Raw genomic sequence first — 22,210 nt, forward strand, 5'->3', positions numbered from 1 at the left:
AGTCAGTCTATTATAACTGTAGTATTACCTAGCCAGTCAGTCTATTATAACTGTAGTATCACCTAGCCAGTCAGTCTATTATAACTGTAGTATTACCTAGCCAGTCAGTCTATTATAACTGTAGTATCACCTAGCCAGTCAGTCTATTATAACTGGAGTATTACCTAGCCAGTCAGTCTATTATAACTCTGTAGTATTACCTAGCCAGTCAGTCTATTATAACTCTGTAGTATTACCTAGCCAGTCAGTCTATTATAACTGTAGTATTACCTAGCCAGTCAGTCTATTATAACTGTAGTATTACCTAGCCAGTCAGTCTATTATAACTGTAGTATTACCTAGCCAGTCAGTCTATTATAACTGTAGTATCACCTAGCCAGTCAGTCTATTCTAACTGTAGTATCACCTAGCCAGTCAGTCTATTATAACTCTGTAGTATTACCTAGCCAGTCAGTCTATTATAACTCTGTAGTATTACCTAGCCAGTCAGTCTATTATAACTGGAGTATTACCTAGCCAGTCAGTCTATTATAACTGTAGTATCACCTAGCCAGTCAGTCTATTCTAACTGTAGTATCACCTAGCCAGTCAGTCTATTATAACTGTAGTATTACCTAGCCAGTCAGTCTATTATAACTGTAGTATTACCTAGCCAGTCAGTCTATTATAACTGTAGTATCACCTAGCCAGTCAGTCTATTATAACTGTAGTATTACCTAGCCAGTCAGTCTATTATAACTGTAGTATTACCTAGCCAGTCAGTCTATTATAACTGTAGTATTGCCTAGGCAGTCAGTCTATTATAACTGTAGTATTACCTAGCCAGTCAGTCTATTATAACTGTAGTATTACCTAGCCAGTCAGTCTATTATAACTGTAGTATTACCTAGCCAGTCAGTCTATTATAACTGTAGTATTACCTAGCCAGTCAGTCTATTATAACTGTAGTATTACCTAGCCAGTCAGTCTATTATAACTGGAGTATTACCTAGCCAGTCAGTCTATTATAACTGTAGTATTACCTAGCCAGTCAGTCTATTATAACTGTAGTATTACCTAGCCAGTCAGTCTATTATAACTGTAGTATTACCTAGCCAGTCAGTCTATTATAACTCTGTAGTATTACCTAGCCAGTCAGTCTATTATAACTCTGGAGTATTACCTAGCCAGTCAGTCTATTATAACTCTGTAGTATCACCTAGCCAGTCAGTCTATTATAACTGTAGTATTACCTAGCCAGTCAGTCTATTATAACTCTGTAGTATTACCTAGCCAGTAAGTCTATTATAACTCTGTAGTATTACCTAGCCAGTCAGTCTATTATAACTGGAGTATTACCTAGCCAGTCAGTCTATTATAACTCTGTAGTATCACCTAGCCAGTCAGTCTATTGTAACTGTAGTATTACCTAGCCAGTCAGTCTATTATAACTGTAGTATTACCTAGCCAGTCAGTCTATTATAACTGTAGTATTACCTAGCCAGTCAGTCTATTATAACTGTAGTATTACCTAGCCAGTCAGTCTATTATAACTGTAGTATTACCTAGCCAGTCAGTCTATTGTAACTGGAGTATTACCTAGCCAGTCAGTCTATTATAACTGTAGTATCACCTAGCCAGTCAGTCTATTATAACTGTAGTATTACCTAGCCAGTCAGTCTATTATAACTGTAGTATTACCTAGCCAGTCAGTCTATTATAACTGTAGTATTACCTAGCCAGTCAGTCTATTATAACTGTAGTATTACCTAGCCAGTCAGTCTATTATAACTCTGTAGTATCACCTAGCCAGTCAGTCTATTATAACTGTAGTATTACCTAGCCAGTCAGTCTATTATAACTGTAGTATTACCTAGCCAGTCAGTCTATTATAACTGTAGTATTACCTAGCCAGTCAGTCTATTATAACTGTAGTATTACCTAGCCAGTCAGTCTATTATAACTCTGTAGTATCACCTAGCCAGTCAGTCTATTATAACTGTAGTATTACCTAGCCAGTCAGTCTATTATAACTGTAGTATTACCTAGCCAGTCAGTCTATTATAACTCTGTAGTATTACCTAGCCAGTCAGTCTATTATAACTGTAGTATTACCTAGCCAGTCAGGCTATTATAACTCTGTAGTATTACCTAGCCAGTCAGTCTATTATAACTGTAGTATTACCTAGCCAGTCAGTCTATTATAACTCTGTAGTATCACCTAGCCAGTCAGTCTATTATAACTGTAGTATTACCTAGCCAGTCAGTCTATTATAACTGTAGTATTACCTAGCCAGTCAGTCTATTATAACTGTAGTATTACCTAGCCAGTCAGTCTATTATAACTGGAGTATTACCTAGCCAGTCAGTCTATTATAACTGTAGTATTACCTAGCCAGTCAGTCTATTATAACTGGAGTATTACCTAGCCAGTCAGTCTATTATAACTGTAGTATTACCTAGCCAGTCAGTCTATTATAACTGTAGTATTACCTAGCCAGTCAGTCTATTATAACTCTGTAGTATCACCTAGCCAGTCAGTCTATTATAACTGTAGTATTACCTAGCCAGTCAGTCTATTATAACTGTAGTATTACCTAGCCAGTCAGTCTATTATAACTCTGTAGTATTACCTAGCCAGTCAGTCTATTATAACTGTAGTATTACCTAGCCAGTCAGGCTATTATAACTCTGTAGTATTACCTAGCCAGTCAGTCTATTATAACTGTAGTATTACCTAGCCAGTCAGTCTATTATAACTCTGTAGTATCACCTAGCCAGTCAGTCTATTATAACTGTAGTATTACCTAGCCAGTCAGTCTATTATAACTGTAGTATTACCTAGCCAGTCAGTCTATTATAACTGTAGTATTACCTAGCCAGTCAGTCTATTATAACTGGAGTATTACCTAGCCAGTCAGTCTATTATAACTGTAGTATTACCTAGCCAGTCAGTCTATTATAACTGGAGTATTACCTAGCCAGTCAGTCTATTATAACTGTAGTATTACCTAGCCAGTCAGTCTATTATAACTGTAGTATTACCTAGCCAGTCAGTCTATTATAACTGTAGTATTACCTAGCCAGTCAGTCTATTATAACTCTGTAGTATCACCTAGCCAGTCAGTCTATTATAACTGTAGTATTACCTAGCCAGTCAGTCTATTATAACTGTAGTATTACCTAGCCAGTCAGTCTATTATAACTCTGTAGTATTACCTAGCCAGTAAGTCTATTATAACTCTGTAGTATTACCTAGCCAGTAAGTCTATTATAACTCTGTAGTATTACCTAGCCAGTCAGTCTATTATAACTCTGTAGTATTACCTAGCCAGTCAGTCTATTATAACTGTAGTATTACCTAGCCAGTCAGTCTATTATAACTCTGTAGTATTACCTAGCCAGTCAGTCTATTATAACTGGAGTATTACCTAGCCAGTCAGTCTATTATAACTCTGTAGTATTACCTAGCCAGTCAGTCTATTATAACTGTAGTATTACCTAGCCAGTCAGTCTATTATAACTGTAGTTTTACCTAGTCAGTCAGTCTATTATAACGGTAGTATTACCTAGCCAGTCAGTCTATTATAACTCTGTAGTATTACCTAGCCAGTCAGTCTATTATGACTCTGTAGTATTACCTAGCCAGTCAGTCTATTATAACTGGAGTATTACCTAGCCAGTCAGTCTATTATAACTGTAGTATTACCTAGCCAGTCAGTCTATTATAACGGTAGTATTACCTAGCCAGTCAGTCTATTATAACTCTGTAGTATTACCTAGCCAGTCAGTCTATTATAACTGTAGTATTACCTAGCCAGTCAGTCTATTATAACGGTAGTATTACCTAGCCAGTCAGTCTATTATAACTGTAGTATTACCTAGCCAGTCAGTCTATTATAACTGTAGTATTACCTAGCCAGTCAGTCTATTATAACTGTAGTATTACCTAGCCAGTAAGTCTATTATAACTCTGTAGTATTACCTAGCCAGTCAGTCTATTATAACTCTGTAGTATTACCTAGCCAGTAAGTCTATTATAACTCTGTAGTATTAACTAGCCAGTCAGTCTATTATAACTGGAGTATTACCTAGCCAGTCAGTCTATTATAACTCTGTAGTATTACCTAGCCAGTCAGTCTATTATAACTCTGTAGTATTACCTAGCCAGTCAGTCTATTATAACTGTAGTATTACCTAGCCAGTCAGTCTATTATAACTGGAGTATTACCTAGCCAGTCAGTCTATTATAACTGTAGTATTACCTAGCCAGTCAGTCTATTATAACTCTGTAGTATCACCTAGCCAGTCAGTCTATTATAACTGTAGTATTACCTAGCCAGTCAGTCTATTATAACTCTGTAGTATCACCTAGCCAGTCAGTCTATTATAACTGTAGTATTACCTAGCCAGTCAGTCTATTATAACTGTAGTATTACCTAGCCAGTCAGTCTATTATAACTGTAGTATTACATAGCCAGTCAGTCTATTAAAACTGTAGTATTACCTAGCCAGTCAGTCTATTATAACTGTAGTATTACCTAGCCAGTCAGTCTATTATAACTGTAGTATTACCTAGCCAGTCAGTCTATTGTAACTGGAGTATTACCTAGCCAGTCAGTCTATTATAACTGTAGTATCACCTAGCCAGTCAGTCTATTATAACTGTAGTATTACCTAGCCAGTCAGTCTATTATAACTGTAGTATTACCTAGCCAGTCAGTCTATTATAACTGTAGTATTACCTAGCCAGTCAGTCTATTATAACTGTAGTATTACCTAGCCAGTCAGTCTATTATAACTCTGTAGTATCACCTAGCCAATCAGTCTATTATAACTGTAGTATTACCTAGCCAGTCAGTCTATTATAACTGTAGTATTACCTAGCCAGTCAGTCTATTATAACTGTAGTATTACCTAGCCAGTCAGTCTATTATAACTGTAGTATTACCTAGCCAGTCAGTCTATTATAACTGTAGTATTACCTAGCCAGTCAGTCTATTATAACTCTGTAGTATCACCTAGCCAGTCAGTCTATTATAACTGTAGTATTACCTAGCCAGTCAGTCTATTATAACTGTAGTATTACCTAGCCAGTCAGTCTATTATAACTCTGTAGTATTACCTAGCCAGTCAGTCTATTATAACTGTAGTATTACCTAGCCAGTCAGGCTATTATAACTCTGTAGTATTACCTAGCCAGTCAGTCTATTATAACTGTAGTATTACCTAGCCAGTCAGTCTATTATAACTCTGTAGTATCACCTAGCCAGTCAGTCTATTATAACTGTAGTATTACCTAGCCAGTCAGTCTATTATAACTGTAGTATTACCTAGCCAGTCAGTCTATTATAACTGTAGTATTACCTAGCCAGTCAGTCTATTATAACTGGAGTATTACCTAGCCAGTCAGTCTATTATAACTGGAGTATTACCTAGCCAGTCAGTCTATTATAACTGGAGTATTACCTAGCCAGTCAGTCTATTATAACTGGAGTATTACCTAGCCAGTCAGTCTATTATAACTGTAGTATTACCTAGCCAGTCAGTCTATTATAACTGTAGTATTACCTAGCCAGTCAGTCTATTATAACTCTGTAGTATCACCTAGCCAGTCAGTCTATTATAACTGTAGTATTACCTAGCCAGTCAGTCTATTATAACTGTAGTATTACCTAGCCAGTCAGTCTATTATAACTGTAGTATTACCTAGCCAGTCAGTCTATTATAACTCTGTAGTATTACCTAGCCAGTAAGTCTATTATAACTCTGTAGTATTACCTAGCCAGTAAGTCTATTATAACTCTGTAGTATTACCTAGCCAGTCAGTCTATTATAACTCTGTAGTATTACCTAGCCAGTCAGTCTATTATAACTGTAGTATTACCTAGCCAGTCAGTCTATTATAACTCTGTAGTATTACCTAGCCAGTCAGTCTATTATAACTGGAGTATTACCTAGCCAGTCAGTCTATTATAACTCTGTAGTATTACCTAGCCAGTCAGTCTATTATAACTGTAGTATTACCTAGCCAGTCAGTCTATTATAACTGTAGTTTTACCTAGTCAGTCAGTCTATTATAACGGTAGTATTACCTAGCCAGTCAGTCTATTATAACTCTGTAGTATTACCTAGCCAGTCAGTCTATTATGACTCTGTAGTATTACCTAGCCAGTCAGTCTATTATAACTGGAGTATTACCTAGCCAGTCAGTCTATTATAACTGTAGTATCACCTAGCCAGTCAGTCTATTATAACTGTAGTATTACCTAGCCAGTCAGTCTATTATAACTGTAGTATTACCTAGCCAGTCAGTCTATTGTAACTGGAGTATTACCTAGCCAGTCAGTCTATTATAACTGTAGTATCACCTAGCCAGTCAGTCTATTATAACTGTAGTATTACCTAGCCAGTCAGTCTATTATAACTGTAGTATTACCTAGCCAGTCAGTCTATTATAACTGTAGTATTACCTAGCCAGTCAGTCTATTATAACTGTAGTATTACCTAGCCAGTCAGTCTATTATAACTCTGTAGTATCACCTAGCCAGTCAGTCTATTATAACTGTAGTATTACCTAGCCAGTCAGTCTATTATAACTGTAGTATTACCTAGCCAGTCAGTCTATTATAACTGTAGTATTACCTAGCCAGTCAGTCTATTATAACTGTAGTATTACCTAGCCAGTCAGTCTATTATAACTGTAGTATTACCTAGCCAGTCAGTCTATTATAACTCTGTAGTATCACCTAGCCAGTCAGTCTATTATAACTGTAGTATTACCTAGCCAGTCAGTCTATTATAACTGTAGTATTACCTAGCCAGTCAGTCTATTATAACTCTGTAGTATTACCTAGCCAGTCAGTCTATTATAACTGTAGTATTACCTAGCCAGTCAGGCTATTATAACTCTGTAGTATTACCTAGCCAGTCAGTCTATTATAACTGTAGTATTACCTAGCCAGTCAGTCTATTATAACTCTGTAGTATCACCTAGCCAGTCAGTCTATTATAACTGTAGTATTACCTAGCCAGTCAGTCTATTATAACTGTAGTATTACCTAGCCAGTCAGTCTATTATAACTGTAGTATTACCTAGCCAGTCAGTCTATTATAACTGGAGTATTACCTAGCCAGTCAGTCTATTATAACTGGAGTATTACCTAGCCAGTCAGTCTATTATAACTGGAGTATTACCTAGCCAGTCAGTCTATTATAACTGTAGTATTACCTAGCCAGTCAGTCTATTATAACTGTAGTATTACCTAGCCAGTCAGTCTATTATAACTGTAGTATTACCTAGCCAGTCAGTCTATTATAACTCTGTAGTATCACCTAGCCAGTCAGTCTATTATAACTGTAGTATTACCTAGCCAGTCAGTCTATTATAACTGTAGTATTACCTAGCCAGTCAGTCTATTATAACTGTAGTATTACCTAGCCAGTCAGTCTATTATAACTCTGTAGTATTACCTAGCCAGTAAGTCTATTATAACTCTGTAGTATTACCTAGCCAGTAAGTCTATTATAACTCTGTAGTATTACCTAGCCAGTCAGTCTATTATAACTCTGTAGTATTACCTAGCCAGTCAGTCTATTATAACTGTAGTATTACCTAGCCAGTCAGTCTATTATAACTCTGTAGTATTACCTAGCCAGTCAGTCTATTATAACTGGAGTATTACCTAGCCAGTCAGTCTATTATAACTCTGTAGTATTACCTAGCCAGTCAGTCTATTATAACTGTAGTATTACCTAGCCAGTCAGTCTATTATAACTGTAGTTTTACCTAGTCAGTCAGTCTATTATAACGGTAGTATTACCTAGCCAGTCAGTCTATTATAACTCTGTAGTATTACCTAGCCAGTCAGTCTATTATGACTCTGTAGTATTACCTAGCCAGTCAGTCTATTATAACTGGAGTATTACCTAGCCAGTCAGTCTATTATAACTGTAGTATTACCTAGCCAGTCAGTCTATTATAACGGTAGTATTACCTAGCCAGTCAGTCTATTATAACTCTGTAGTATTACCTAGCCAGTCAGTCTATTATAACTGTAGTATTACCTAGCCAGTCAGTCTATTATAACGGTAGTATTACCTAGCCAGTCAGTCTATTATAACTGTAGTATTACCTAGCCAGTCAGTCTATTATAACTGTAGTATTACCTAGCCAGTCAGTCTATTATAACTGTAGTATTACCTAGCCAGTAAGTCTATTATAACTCTGTAGTATTACCTAGCCAGTCAGTCTATTATAACTCTGTAGTATTACCTAGCCAGTAAGTCTATTATAACTCTGTAGTATTAACTAGCCAGTCAGTCTATTATAACTGGAGTATTACCTAGCCAGTCAGTCTATTATAACTCTGTAGTATTACCTAGCCAGTCAGTCTATTATAACTCTGTAGTATTACCTAGCCAGTCAGTCTATTATAACTGTAGTATTACCTAGCCAGTCAGTCTATTATAACTGGAGTATTACCTAGCCAGTCAGTCTATTATAACTGTAGTATTACCTAGCCAGTCAGTCTATTATAACTCTGTAGTATCACCTAGCCAGTCAGTCTATTATAACTGTAGTATTACCTAGCCAGTCAGTCTATTATAACTCTGTAGTATCACCTAGCCAGTCAGTCTATTATAACTGTAGTATTACCTAGCCAGTCAGTCTATTATAACTGTAGTATTACCTAGCCAGTCAGTCTATTATAACTGTAGTATTACCTAGCCAGTCAGTCTACAATAACTGTAGTATTACCTAGCCAGTCAGTCTATTATAACTGTAGTATTACCTAGCCAGTCAGTCTATTATAACTGTAGTATTATCTAGCCAGTCAGTCTATTATAACTGTAGTATTACCTAGCCAGTCAGTCTATTATAACTCTGTAGTATCACCTAGCCAGTCAGTCTATTATAACTGTAGTATTACCTAGCCAGTCAGTCTATTATAACTCTGTAGTATTACCTAGCCAGTCAGTCTATTATAACTGTAGTATTACCTAGCCAGTCAGTCTATTATAACTGTAGTATTACCTAGCCAGTCAGTCTATTATAACTGGAGTATTACCTAGCCAGTCAGTCTATTATAACTCTGTAGTATTACCTAGCCTTTCAGTCTATTATAACTCTGTAGTATTACCTAGCCAGTCAGTCTATTATAACTGTAGTATTACCTAGCCAGTCAGTCTATTATAACTGTAGTATTACCTAGCCAGTCAGTCTATTATAACTGTAGTATTACCTAGCCAGTCAGTCTATTATAACTGTAGTATCACCTAGCCAGTCAGTCTATTCTAACTGTAGTATTACCTAGCCAGTCAGTCTATTATAACTGTAGTATTACCTAGCCAGTCAGTCTATTATAACTGTAGTATCACCTAGCCAGTCAGTCTATTATAACTGTAGTATTACCTAGCCAGTCAGTCTATTATAACTGTAGTATCACCTAGCCAGTCAGTCTATTATAACTGGAGTATTACCTAGCCAGTCAGTCTATTATAACTCTGTAGTATTACCTAGCCAGTCAGTCTATTATAACTCTGTAGTATTACCTAGCCAGTCAGTCTATTATAACTGTAGTATTACCTAGCCAGTCAGTCTATTATAACTGTAGTATTACCTAGCCAGTCAGTCTATTATAACTGTAGTATTACCTAGCCAGTCAGTCTATTATAACTGTAGTATCACCTAGCCAGTCAGTCTATTCTAACTGTAGTATCACCTAGCCAGTCAGTCTATTATAACTCTGTAGTATTACCTAGCCAGTCAGTCTATTATAACTCTGTAGTATTACCTAGCCAGTCAGTCTATTATAACTGTAGTATTACCTAGCCAGTCAGTCTATTATAACTGTAGTATCACCTAGCCAGTCAGTCTATTCTAACTGTAGTATCACCTAGCCAGTCAGTCTATTATAACTGTAGTATTACCTAGCCAGTCAGTCTATTATAACTGTAGTATTACCTAGCCAGTCAGTCTATTATAACTGGAGTATTACCTAGCCAGTCAGTCTACTATAACTGTAGTATTACCTAGCCAGTCAGTCTATTATAACTGGAGTATTACCTAGCCAGTCAGTCTATTATAACTGGAGTATTACCTAGCCAGTCAGTCTATTATAACTGGAGTATTACCTAGCCAGTCAGTCTATTATAACTGTAGTATTACCTAGCCAGTCAGTCTATTATAACTGTAGTATCACCTAGCCAGTCAGTCTATTATAACTGTAGTATTACCTAGCCAGTCAGTCTATTATAACTGTAGTATTACCTAGCCAGTCAGTCTATTATAACTCTGTAGTATTACCTAGCCAGTCAGTCTATTATAACTCTGTAGTATTACCTAGCCAGTCAGTCTATTATAACTCTGTAGTATTACCTAGCCAGTCAGTCTATTATAACTGTAGTATTACCTAGCCAGTCAGTCTATTATAACTGTAGTATTACCTAGCCAGTCAGTCTATTATAACTGTAGTATTACCTAGCCAGTCAGTCTATTATAACTGTAGTATTACCTAGCCAGTCAGTCTATTATAACTGTAGTATTACCTAGCCAGTCAGTCTATTATAACTGGAGTATTACCTAGCCAGTCAGTCTACTATAACTGTAGTATTACCTAGCCAGTCAGTCTATTATAACTGGAGTATTACCTAGCCAGTCAGTCTATTATAACTGTAGTATTACCTAGCCAGTCAGTCTATTATAACTCTGTAGTATTACCTAGCCAGTCAGTCTATTATAACTGTAGTATTACCTAGCCAGTCAGTCTATTATAACTGTAGTATTACCTAGCCAGTCAGTCTATTATAACTGTAGTATCACCTAGCCAGTCAGTCTATTATAACTGTAGTATTACCTAGCCAGTCAGTCTATTATAACTCTGTAGTATTACCTAGCCAGTCAGTCTATTATAACTCTGTAGTATTACCTAGCCAGTCAGTCTATTATAACTGTAGTATTACCTAGCCAGTCAGTCTATTATAACTGTAGTATTACCTAGCCAGTCAGTCTATTATAACTGTAGTATTACCTAGCCAGTCAGTCTATTATAACTGTAGTATTACCTAGCCAGTCAGTCTATTGTAATATTATATTTTTATATGTGGTATTATTGTACGTTATAATATATTAGTATATGTTTTTTAAATATATTATTATATTATATATATGTAGTATCTTATTATTATACATTATTATATGTTGTAATATTTTATATTTTTTATTATTATATTATATATATCTGTATTATCTTATATCTTATTATATATTATCTTATTATATGTTATGTTTTATATATTATATATCATATATATTTGTATTATCTTATATCTTATTATATATTATATTATTATATGTTATGTTTTCTATATTATATATATCTGTATTATCTTATATCTTATTATATATTATATTATTATATGTAATGTTTTATATATTATTTATATCTGTATTATCCTATATCTTATTATATATTATATTATTATATGTTATGTTTTATATATTATATATATATCTGTATTATCTTATATCGTATTATATATTGTTCTATTATTATATGTTCATATTTTATATTATATTATTATATTATATATATTTTGTATTATCTTCTTATACAGTGGGGAGAACAAGTATTTGATACACTGACGATTTTGCAGGTTTTCCTACTTACAAAGCATGTAGAGGTCTGTAATTTTTATCATAGGTACACTTCAACTATGAGAGACGGAATCTAAAACAAAACTCCAGAAAATCACATTGTATGATTTTTAAGTAATTAATTTGCATTTTATTGCATGACATAAGTATTTGATACATCAGAAAAGCAGAACTTAATATTTGGTACAGAAACCTTTGTTTGCAATTACAGAGATCATACGTTTCCTGTAGTTCTTGACTAGGTTTGCACACACTGCAGCAGGGATTTTGGCCCACTCCTCCCTACAGATCTTCTCCAGATCCTTCAGGTTTCGGGGCTGTCGCTGGGCAATACGGACTTTCAGCTCCCTCCAAAGATTTTCTATTGGGTTCAGGTCTGGAGACTGGCTAGGCCACTCCAGGACCTTGAGATGCTTCTTACGGAGCCACTCCTTAGTTGCCATGGCTGTGTGCTTCGTGTCGTTGTCATGCTGGAAGACCCAGCCACGACCCATCTTCAATGCTCTTACTGAGGGAAGGAGGTTGTTGGCCAAGATCTCGCGATACATGGCCCCATCCATCCTCCCCTCAATACGGTGCAGTCGTCCTGTCCCCTTTGCAGAAAAGCATCCCCAAAGAATGATGTTTCCACCTCCATGCTTCACGGTTGGGATGGTGTTCTTGGGGTTGTACTCATCCTTCTATTCCTCCAAACACGGCGAGTGGAGTTTAGAGCAAAAAGCTCTATTTTTGTCTCATCAGACCACATGACCTTCTCCCATTCCTCCTCTGGATCATCCAGATGGTCATTGGCAAACTTCAGACGGGCCTGGACATGCGCTGGCTTGAGCAGGGGGACCTTGCGTGCGCTGCAGGATTTTAATCCATGACGGCGTAGTGTGTTACTAATGGTTTTCTTTGAGACTGTGGTCCCAGCTCTCTTCAGGTCATTGACCAGGTCCTGCCGTGTAGTTCTGGGCTGATCCCTCACATTCCTCATGATCATTGATGCCCCACGAGGTGAGATCTTGCATGGAGCCCCAGACCGAGGGTGATTGACCGTCATCTTGAACTTCTTCCATTTTCTAATAATTGCGCCAACAGTTGTTGCCTTCTCACCAAGCTGCTTGCCTATTGTCCTGTAGCCCATCCCAGCCTTGTACAGGTCTACAATTTATCCCTGATGTCCTTACACAGCTCTCTGGTCTTGGCCATTGTGGAGAGGTTGGAGTCTGTTTGATTGAGTGTGTGGACAGGTGTCTTTTATACAGGTAACGAGTTCAAACAGGTGCAGTTAATACAGGTAATGAGTGGAGAACAGGAGGGCTTCTTAAAGAAAAACTAACAGGTCTGTGAGAGCCGGAATTCTTACTGGTTGGTAGGTGATCAAATACTTATGTCATGCAATAAAATGCAAATAATTTCCTTAAAAATCATACAATGTGATTTTCTGGATTTTTGTAGATTCCGTCTCTCACAGTTGAAGTGTACCTATGATAAAAATTACAGACCTCTACATGCTTTGTAAGTAGGAAAACCTGCAAAATCGGCAGTGTATCAAATACTTGTTCTCCCCACTGTATATTATTATATATTGTTCTATTTTTAAATGTTATTTTTTATATTATATTATATATATTTGTATTAATCAAATCAAATCAAGTTTATTTTATATAGCCCTTCGTACATCAGCTAATATCTCGAAGTGCTGTACAGAAACCCAGCCTAAAACCCCAAACAGCAAGCAATGCAGGTGTAGAAGCACGGTGGCTAGGAAAAACTCCCTAGAAAGGCCAAAACCTAGGAAACCTAGAGAGGAACCAGGCTATGAGGGGTGGCCAGTCCTCTGCTGGCTGTGCCGGGTGGAGATTATTATGATTATATTATATTATTATAATTTATGTTGTATTATTATATGTTGTAATATATTATATCATCCTTTGTCATTTCTAATTCACCTCCCTCTCTCCTCTAGAAGTGGTAATGAACACTAAACTAGAGACGTCAGATCTACGGTGGACCGTTTACCCACACACAGACTCTGAGGTACACACACACACACACACACACACACACACACACACACACACACACACACACACACACACACACACACACACACACACACACACACACACACACACACACACACACAGACTCTGAGGTATACACACACACACACACACACTCACACACACACACACACACACACACACACACACACACACACACACACACACACTAATGCACCGTGTTACTGGAACCAAATCCAAAACACATGTCATCTTGGTGCTATGGTGCTGTTCGGGCAGTTTAAAGTCTTGAATGGGGACTTATTGTCCAGGAATGTAACTGTTTTCTGGGGGATTTTAGTTGTGCTTCCCATGACTGTGTTTTTATATATTTGACTGTGTATATTTATGTTGTATATGCACTCAAAACCCTCTAACCTGTACTATATGATGTAATAACACTCTAACCTGTATTATATGATGTAATAACACTCTAACCTGTATTATATGATGTAATAACACTCTAACCTGTATTATATGATGTAATAACACTCTAACCTGTATTATATGATGTAATAACACTCTAACCTGTATTATATGATGTAATAACACTCTAACCTGTACTATATGATGTAGTAACACTCTAACCTGTACTATATGATGTAATAACACTCTAACCTGTATTATATGATGTAATAACACTCTAACCTGTATTATATGATGTAATAACACTCTAACCTGTACTATATGATGTAATAACACTCTAACCTGTATTATATGATGTAATTACACTCTAACCTGTATTATATGATGTAATAACACTCTAACCTGTATTATATGATGTAATAACACTCTAACCTGTATTATATGATGTAATAACACTCTAACCTGTATTATATGATGTAATTACACTCTAACCTGTATTATATGATGTAATAACACTCTAACCTGTATTATATGGTGTAATAACACTCTAACCTGTATTATATGGTGAATAACACTAACCTGTATTATATGATGTAATACCACTCTAACCTGTATTATATGGTGTAATAACACTCTAACCTGTATTATATGGTGTAATAACACTCTAACCTGTATTATATGATGTTATAACACTCTAACCTGTATTATATGATGTTATAACACTCTAACCTGTACTATATGATGTAATAACACTCTAACCTGTACTATATGATGTAATAACACTCTAACCTGTACTATATGATGTAATAACACTCTAACCTGTATTATATGTTGTAATAACACTCTAACCTGTATTATATGATGTAATAACACTCTAACCTGTATTATATGATGTAATAACACTCTAACCTGTACTATATGATGTAATAACACTCTAACCTGTACTATATGATGTAATAACACTCTAACCTGTATTATATGATGTAATAACACTCTAACCTGTACTATATGATGTAATAACACTCTAACCTGTATTATATGATGTAATAACACTCTAACCTGTACTATATGATGTAATAACACTCTAACCTGTACTATATGATGTAATAACACTCTAACCTGTATTATATGGTGTAATAACACTCTAACTTGTATTATATGATGTAATAACACTCTAACCTGTATTATATGATGTAATAACACTCTAACCTGTATTATATGATGTAATAACACTCTAACCTGTATTATATGGTGTAATAACACTCTAACCTGTATTATATGGTGTAATAACACTCTAACCTGTATTATATGATGTAATAACACTCTCACCTCAACAACAGCCCCTTCACATTACATTCCATGCAGTTTGGCTTCAGAGCGAAACACTCCACAGAAACGGCCAACTGCTTTCTTCTGGAAAATGTGAAGTCCAAGATGGACAAAGGGGGCGTTGTTGGGGCTGTGTTTCTGGACCTAAGGAAGGCTTTTGATACTGTTAACCATGAGATTCTCATCACAAAATTGTCCAAGTTTAACTTTTCCCCTGATGCCTTGAGATGGATGAAATCATACCTTGAAGGCAGAACTCAGTGTGTCAGAGTGAGCAATGAGCTGTCGCCCACTCTTAGCTATGATGTGGGCGTGCCCCAAGGGTCAATACTGGGGCCCCTCCTGTTCAGCCTGTACATTAATGATCTGCCTTCTGTCTGTACTGGGTCTGAAGTTCAAATGTATGCAGATGATACAGTGATATATGTGCATGCAAAGAGCAAACAACAAGCTGCACAAGAACTCACTACTGTAATGGTCCAGGTTACAAAGTGGCTCAGTGACTCGTGTTTGCATCTCAATGTGAAAAAAACTGTTTGCATGTTCTTCACAAAGAGGGCAACAGATGCTACTGAGCCAGATGTCTATGTGTCAGGGGAGAAGCTCCAGGTGGTATCTGATTTTAAGTACCTTGGCATCATACTTGATTCCAACCTCTCTTTTAAAAAGCACGTGAAAAAGGTAATTCAAATAACCAAATTCAACCTAGCTAATTTCCGATATATTCGAAATTGTTTGACTACAGAGGTAGCAAAACTGTACTTCAAATCTATGATACTCCCCCACTTAACATACTGCTTGACTAGTTGGGCCCAAGCTTGCTGTACAACAGTAAGACCTATTCAGTCTGTCTACAAACAGGCTCTCAAAGTGCTTGATAGGAAGCCCAATAGCCATCATCACTGTCACATCCTCAGAAAGCATGAGCTCCTGAGTTGGGAAAATCTTGTGCAATACACTGATGCATGTCTTGTATTCAAGATCCTAAATGGCCTGGCTCCCCCTCCACTCAGTATTTTTGTTAAACAGAAAACCCAAACATATGGCAGCAGATCCACAAGGTCTGCCATGAGAGGTGACTGTGTAGTTCCCCTAAGGAAAAGCACCTTTAGTAAATCCGCTTTTTCTGTGAGAGCTTCCCATGTCTGGAATACACTGCCATCAGACACACATAACTGCACCACATATCACACTTTCACAAAATGCTTGAAGACATGGCTTAAGGTCAATCAGATTTGTGAACATGGTCCCTAGCTGTGTGTTGCCGCTTTCCATGTCTGTTGTCTGTAGCTTGTGAGGTGTGGAAATACTTTGTTGCTTTTATGAATTTTGTCTTGCTGCTTTTTGTTCTATGTTGCTCTGTCTGTATGCTACGTCTTGCTTGTCCTATGTTGCTATGTCTGTATGCTATGTCTTGTTCTATGTTGCTATTGTCCATATTGTAATTGTTTTTAATAACCTGCCCAGGGACTGCGGTTGAAAATTAGCCGGCTGGCTAAAACCGGCACTTTTACTGAAACGTTGATTAATGTGCACTGTCCCTGTAAAAAAAATAAAAAAAAAATAAATAAAATAAAAAAAATAACCTGTATTATATGATGTAATAACACTCTAACCTGTATTATATGATGTAATAACACTCTAACCTGTATTATATGGTGTAATAACACTCTAACCTGTACTATATGATGTAATAACACTCTAACCTGTACTATATGATGTAATAACACTCTAACCTGTATTATATGATGTAATAACACTCTAACCTGTACTATATGATGTAATAACACTCTAACCTGTATTATATGATGTAATAACACTCTAACCTGTATTATATGATGTAATAACACTCTAACCTGTATTATATGATGTAATAACACTCTAACCTGTATTATATGATGTAATACCACTCTAACCTGTACTATATGATGTAGTAACACTCTAACCTGTACTATATGATGTAATAACACTCTAACCTGTATTATATGATGTAATAACACTCTAACCTGTATTATATGATGTAATAACACTCTAACCTGTACTATATGATGTAATAACACTCTAACCTGTATTATATGATGTAATAACACTCTAACCTGTACTATATGATGTAATAACACTCTAACCTGTACTATATGATGTAATAACACTCTAACCTGTATTATATGGTGTAATAACACTCTAACCTGTATTATATGATGTAATAACACTCTAACCTGTAGTATATGATGTAATAACACTCTAACCTGTAGTATATGATGTAATAACACTCTAACCTGTATTATATGATGTAATAACACTCTAACCTGTACTATATGATGTAATAACACTCTAACCTGTATTATATGATGTAATAACACTCTAACCTGTATTATATGATGTAATAACACTCTAACCTGTACTATATGATGTAATAACACTCTAACCTGTATTATATGATGTAATAACACTCTAACCTGTATTATATGATGTAATAACACTCTAACCTGTACTATATGATGTAATAACACTCTAACCTGTACTATATGATGTAATAACACTCTAACCTGTATTATATGATGTAATAACACTCTAACCTGTACTATATGATGTAATAACACTCTAACCTGTATTATATGATGTAATAACACTCTAACCTGTACTATATGATGTAATAACACTCTAACCTGTACTATATGATGTAATAACACTCTAACCTGTATTATATGGTGTAATAACACTCTAACTTGTATTATATGATGTAATAACACTCTAACCTGTATTATATGATGTAATAACACTCTAACCTGTATTATATGGTGTAATAACACTCTAACCTGTATTATATGATGTAATAACACTCTAACCTGTGTTATATGATGTAATAACACTCTAACCTGTATTATATGGTGTAATAACACTCTAACCTGTACTATATGATGTAATAACACTCTAACCTGTATTATATGATGTAATAACACTCTAACCTGTACTATATGATGTAATAACACTCTAACCTGTATTATATGATGTAATAACACTCTAACCTGTATTATATGATGTAATAACACTCTAACCTGTATTATATGATGTAATAACACTCTAACCTGTACTATATGATGTAATAACACTCTAACCTGTATTATATGATGTAATAACACTCTAACCTGTACTATATGATGTAATAACACTCTAACCTGTACTATATGATGTAATAACACTCTAACCTGTATTATATGGTGTAATAACACTCTAACCTGTATTATATGATGTAATAACACTCTAACCTGTAGTATATGATGTAATAACACTCTAACCTGTAGTATATGATGTAATAACACTCTAACCTGTATTATATGATGTAATAACACTCTAACCTGTACTATATGATGTAATAACACTCTAACCTGTATTATATGATGTAATAACACTCTAACCTGTATTATATGATGTAATAACACTCTAACCTGTAGTATATGATGTAATAACACTCTAACCTGTATTATATGATGTAATAACACTCTAACCTGTACTATATGATGTAATAACACTCTAACCTGTACTATATGATGTAATAACACTCTAACCTGTATTATATGATGTAATAACACTCTAACCTGTATTATATGATGTAATAACACTCTAACCTGTATTATATGATGTAATAACACTCTAACCTGTATTCTATGATGTAATAACACTCTAACCTGTATTATATGATGTAATAACACTCTAACCTGTAGTATATGATGTAATAACACTCTAACCTGTAGTATATGATGTAATAACACTCTAACCTGTATTATATGATGTAATAACACTCTAACCTGTACTATATGATGTAATAACACTCTAACCTGTATTATATGATGTAATAACACTCTAACCTGTATTATATGATGTAATAACACTCTAACCTGTACTATATGATGTAATAACACTCTAACCTGTATTATATGATGTAATAACACTCTAACCTGTATTATATGATGTAATAACACTCTAACCTGTATTATATGATGTAATAACACTCTAACCTGTATTATATGATGTAATAACACTCTAACCTGTATTATATGATGTAATAACACTCTAACCTGTACTATATGATGTAATAACACTCTAACCTGTATTATATGATGTAATAACACTCTAACCTGTATTATATGATGTTATAACACTCTAACCTGTAGTATATGATGTAATAACACTCTAACCTGTATTATATGATGTTATAACACTCTAACCTGTATTATATGATGTTATAACACTCTAACCTGTAGTATATGATGTAATAACACTCTAACCTGTATTATATGATGTAATAACACTCTAACCTGTAGTATATGGTGTAATAACACTCTAACCTGTACTATATGATGTAATAACACTCTAACCTGTACTATATGATGTAATAACACTCTAACCTGTACTATATGATGTAATAACACTCTAACCTGTACTATATGATGTAATACCACTCTAACCTGTATTATATGATGTAATAACACTCTAACCTGTATTATATGATGTAATAACACTCTAACCTGTACTATATGATGTAATAACACTCTAACCTGTACTATATGATGTAATAACACTCTAACCTGTACTATATGATGTAATAACACTCTAACCTGTACTATATGATGTAATAACACTCTAACCTGTATTATATGATGTAATAACACTCTAACCTGTACTATATGATGTAATAACACTCTAACCTGTACTATATGATGTAATAACACTCTAACCTGTACTATATGATGTAATAACACTCTAACCTGTACTATATGATGTAATAACACTCTAACCTGTAGTATATGATGTAATAACACTCTAACCTGTACTATATGATGTAATAACACTCTAACCTGTAGTATATGATGTCTCAGTGGGAGGAGATGAGTGGTCAAGATGATGAAGGGACCAGTGTGAGAACCTATCAGCTGTGTCCTGGAGACAGCAGCACCTCTCATTGGCTTAGGAGCCGGCTGATCCCCCGAAGGACTGCCTCCGTGCTCTACGTAGAGATACGGTACGGACACACTGATTGGTTTATAAAGATTTTCAGTGATTGGTTGATTCATTGTTTGTGGTTGCTGGGTTACTCTCTAGGTTTCTTCCTTGTAGGGAGTGTTTGCTAGCCGTTATGCTTCTGCCTCTGCATTGCCTGCTCTTTGGGGTTTTAGACTGGGTTTCTGTAACACATGATGATGTAGGACATCTTGGCCATGTTCTGTTATAATCTCCACCCGGCACAGCCAGAAGAGGACTGGTCACCCCTCATAGCCTGGTTCCTCTCTACCCAGTACAGCCAGTAGAGGACTGGTCACCCCTCATAGCCTGGTTCCTCTCTACCCAGTACAGCCAGTAGAGGACTGGTCACCCCTCAGAGCCTGGTTCCTCTGGTCTACCCAGTACAGCCAGTAGAGGACTGGTCACCCCTCATAGCCTGGTTCCTCTGGTCTACCCAGTACAGCCAGAAGAGGACTGGTCACCCCTCATAGCCTGGTTCCTCTGGTCTACCCAGTACAGCCAGTAGAGGACTGGTCACCCCTCAGATCCTGGTTCCTCTCTACCCAGTACAGCCAGTAGAGGACTGGTCACCCCTCAGAGCCTGGTTCCTCTCTTCCTAGGTTTTTGCCTTTCTAGGGAGTTTTTCCTAGCCACCGTGCTTCTACACCTGCATTGCTTGCTGTTTGGGGTTTTAGGCTGGGTTTCTATACAGCACTTTATAAATACATTTGATTTGATTTGATGTAAAAGGGCTTTATAAATACATTTGATTGACTTGTTAATTGATTGATTGAATTGATTATTGTATCGATGTATATATTGATGGACAGGTTTACGATGATGGAGTGTTCGTCTCTCCCCTATAACGCCCACCGGTCCTGTAAAGAGACGTTTAACCTGTACTACTATCAGACAGACACGGACGAAGCCACCAACACACACCCTGCCTGGATGGAAAACCCCTATACTAAGGTACGGATCCAACGGACACATACAACGTCGTGGTCGGAGTGCCTGAAGTGCAGTACAGCACTGCTTTGAAATGAAGTCATTTTTAGACAAATATGAAAACGTGTCATTTTGTCACTTTCATGGCTCTGTGGTGAAGCCATATGCAGCTGTGGTGAAGCCATATGCAGCTGTGGTGAAGCCATATGCAGCTGTGGTGAAGCCATATGCAGCTGTGGTGAAGCCATATGCAGCTGTGGTGAAGCCATATGCAGCTGTGGTGAAGCCATATGCAGCTGTGGTGAAGCCATATGCAGCTGTTGAAGGAACGGACTTGAAGCTAGCTAGTAAGAGTCAGAGAGAACCTACCTACAGGGTTTGTCCCCATTGACAACCAAACAAACAATCCTTCCCTGGTCTTGTTAGTTTGTTTATGGACCATTACAGGAAGATCCCATCAGATGACCTTCTTGGTTTACCATCCTGTCTAACCCTCTGATCCCACCAGATGACCTTCTTGGTTTACCATCCTGTCTAACCCTCCGATCCCACCAGATTACCTTCTTGGTTTACCATCCTGTCTAACCCTCTGATCCCACCAGATGACCTTCTTGGTTTACCATCCTGTCTAACCCTCTGATCCCACCAGATGACCTTCTTGGTTTACCATCCTGTCTAACCCTCTGATCCCACCAGATGACCTTCTTGGTTTATCATCCTGTCTAACCCTCTGATCCCACCAGATGACCTTCTTGGTTTATCATCCTGTCTAACCCTCTGATCCCATCAGATGACCTTCTTGGTTTACCATCCTGTCTAACCCTCTGATCCCATCAGATGACCTTCTTGGTTTACCATCCTGTCTAACCCTCTGATC

The 22,210-nt window shown here is 36.3% G+C and overlaps 1 protein-coding gene across 7 annotated transcripts in view; it reads left to right on the forward strand.

The window, feature by feature from the left end:
* Positions 1-22,210, forward strand: part of LOC139561156 (ephrin type-B receptor 4b-like) — a 121,176-nt gene that overhangs the window by 32,937 nt on the left and 66,029 nt on the right. For all 7 annotated transcript variants that reach the window (XM_071378059.1, XM_071378063.1, XM_071378060.1 and 4 more), the window contains exons 2-4: positions 13,593-13,663; positions 20,262-20,404; positions 21,216-21,357. In XM_071378059.1, the coding sequence (XP_071234160.1) occupies positions 13,593-13,663; positions 20,262-20,404; positions 21,216-21,357 (356 nt within the window). The remainder of the gene's footprint in view (positions 1-13,592; positions 13,664-20,261; positions 20,405-21,215; positions 21,358-22,210) is intronic.

This window comes from Salvelinus alpinus, chromosome 31 (genome assembly GCF_045679555.1).
Source record: "Salvelinus alpinus chromosome 31, SLU_Salpinus.1, whole genome shotgun sequence".
Lineage (NCBI taxonomy): Eukaryota > Metazoa > Chordata > Actinopteri > Salmoniformes > Salmonidae > Salvelinus > Salvelinus alpinus.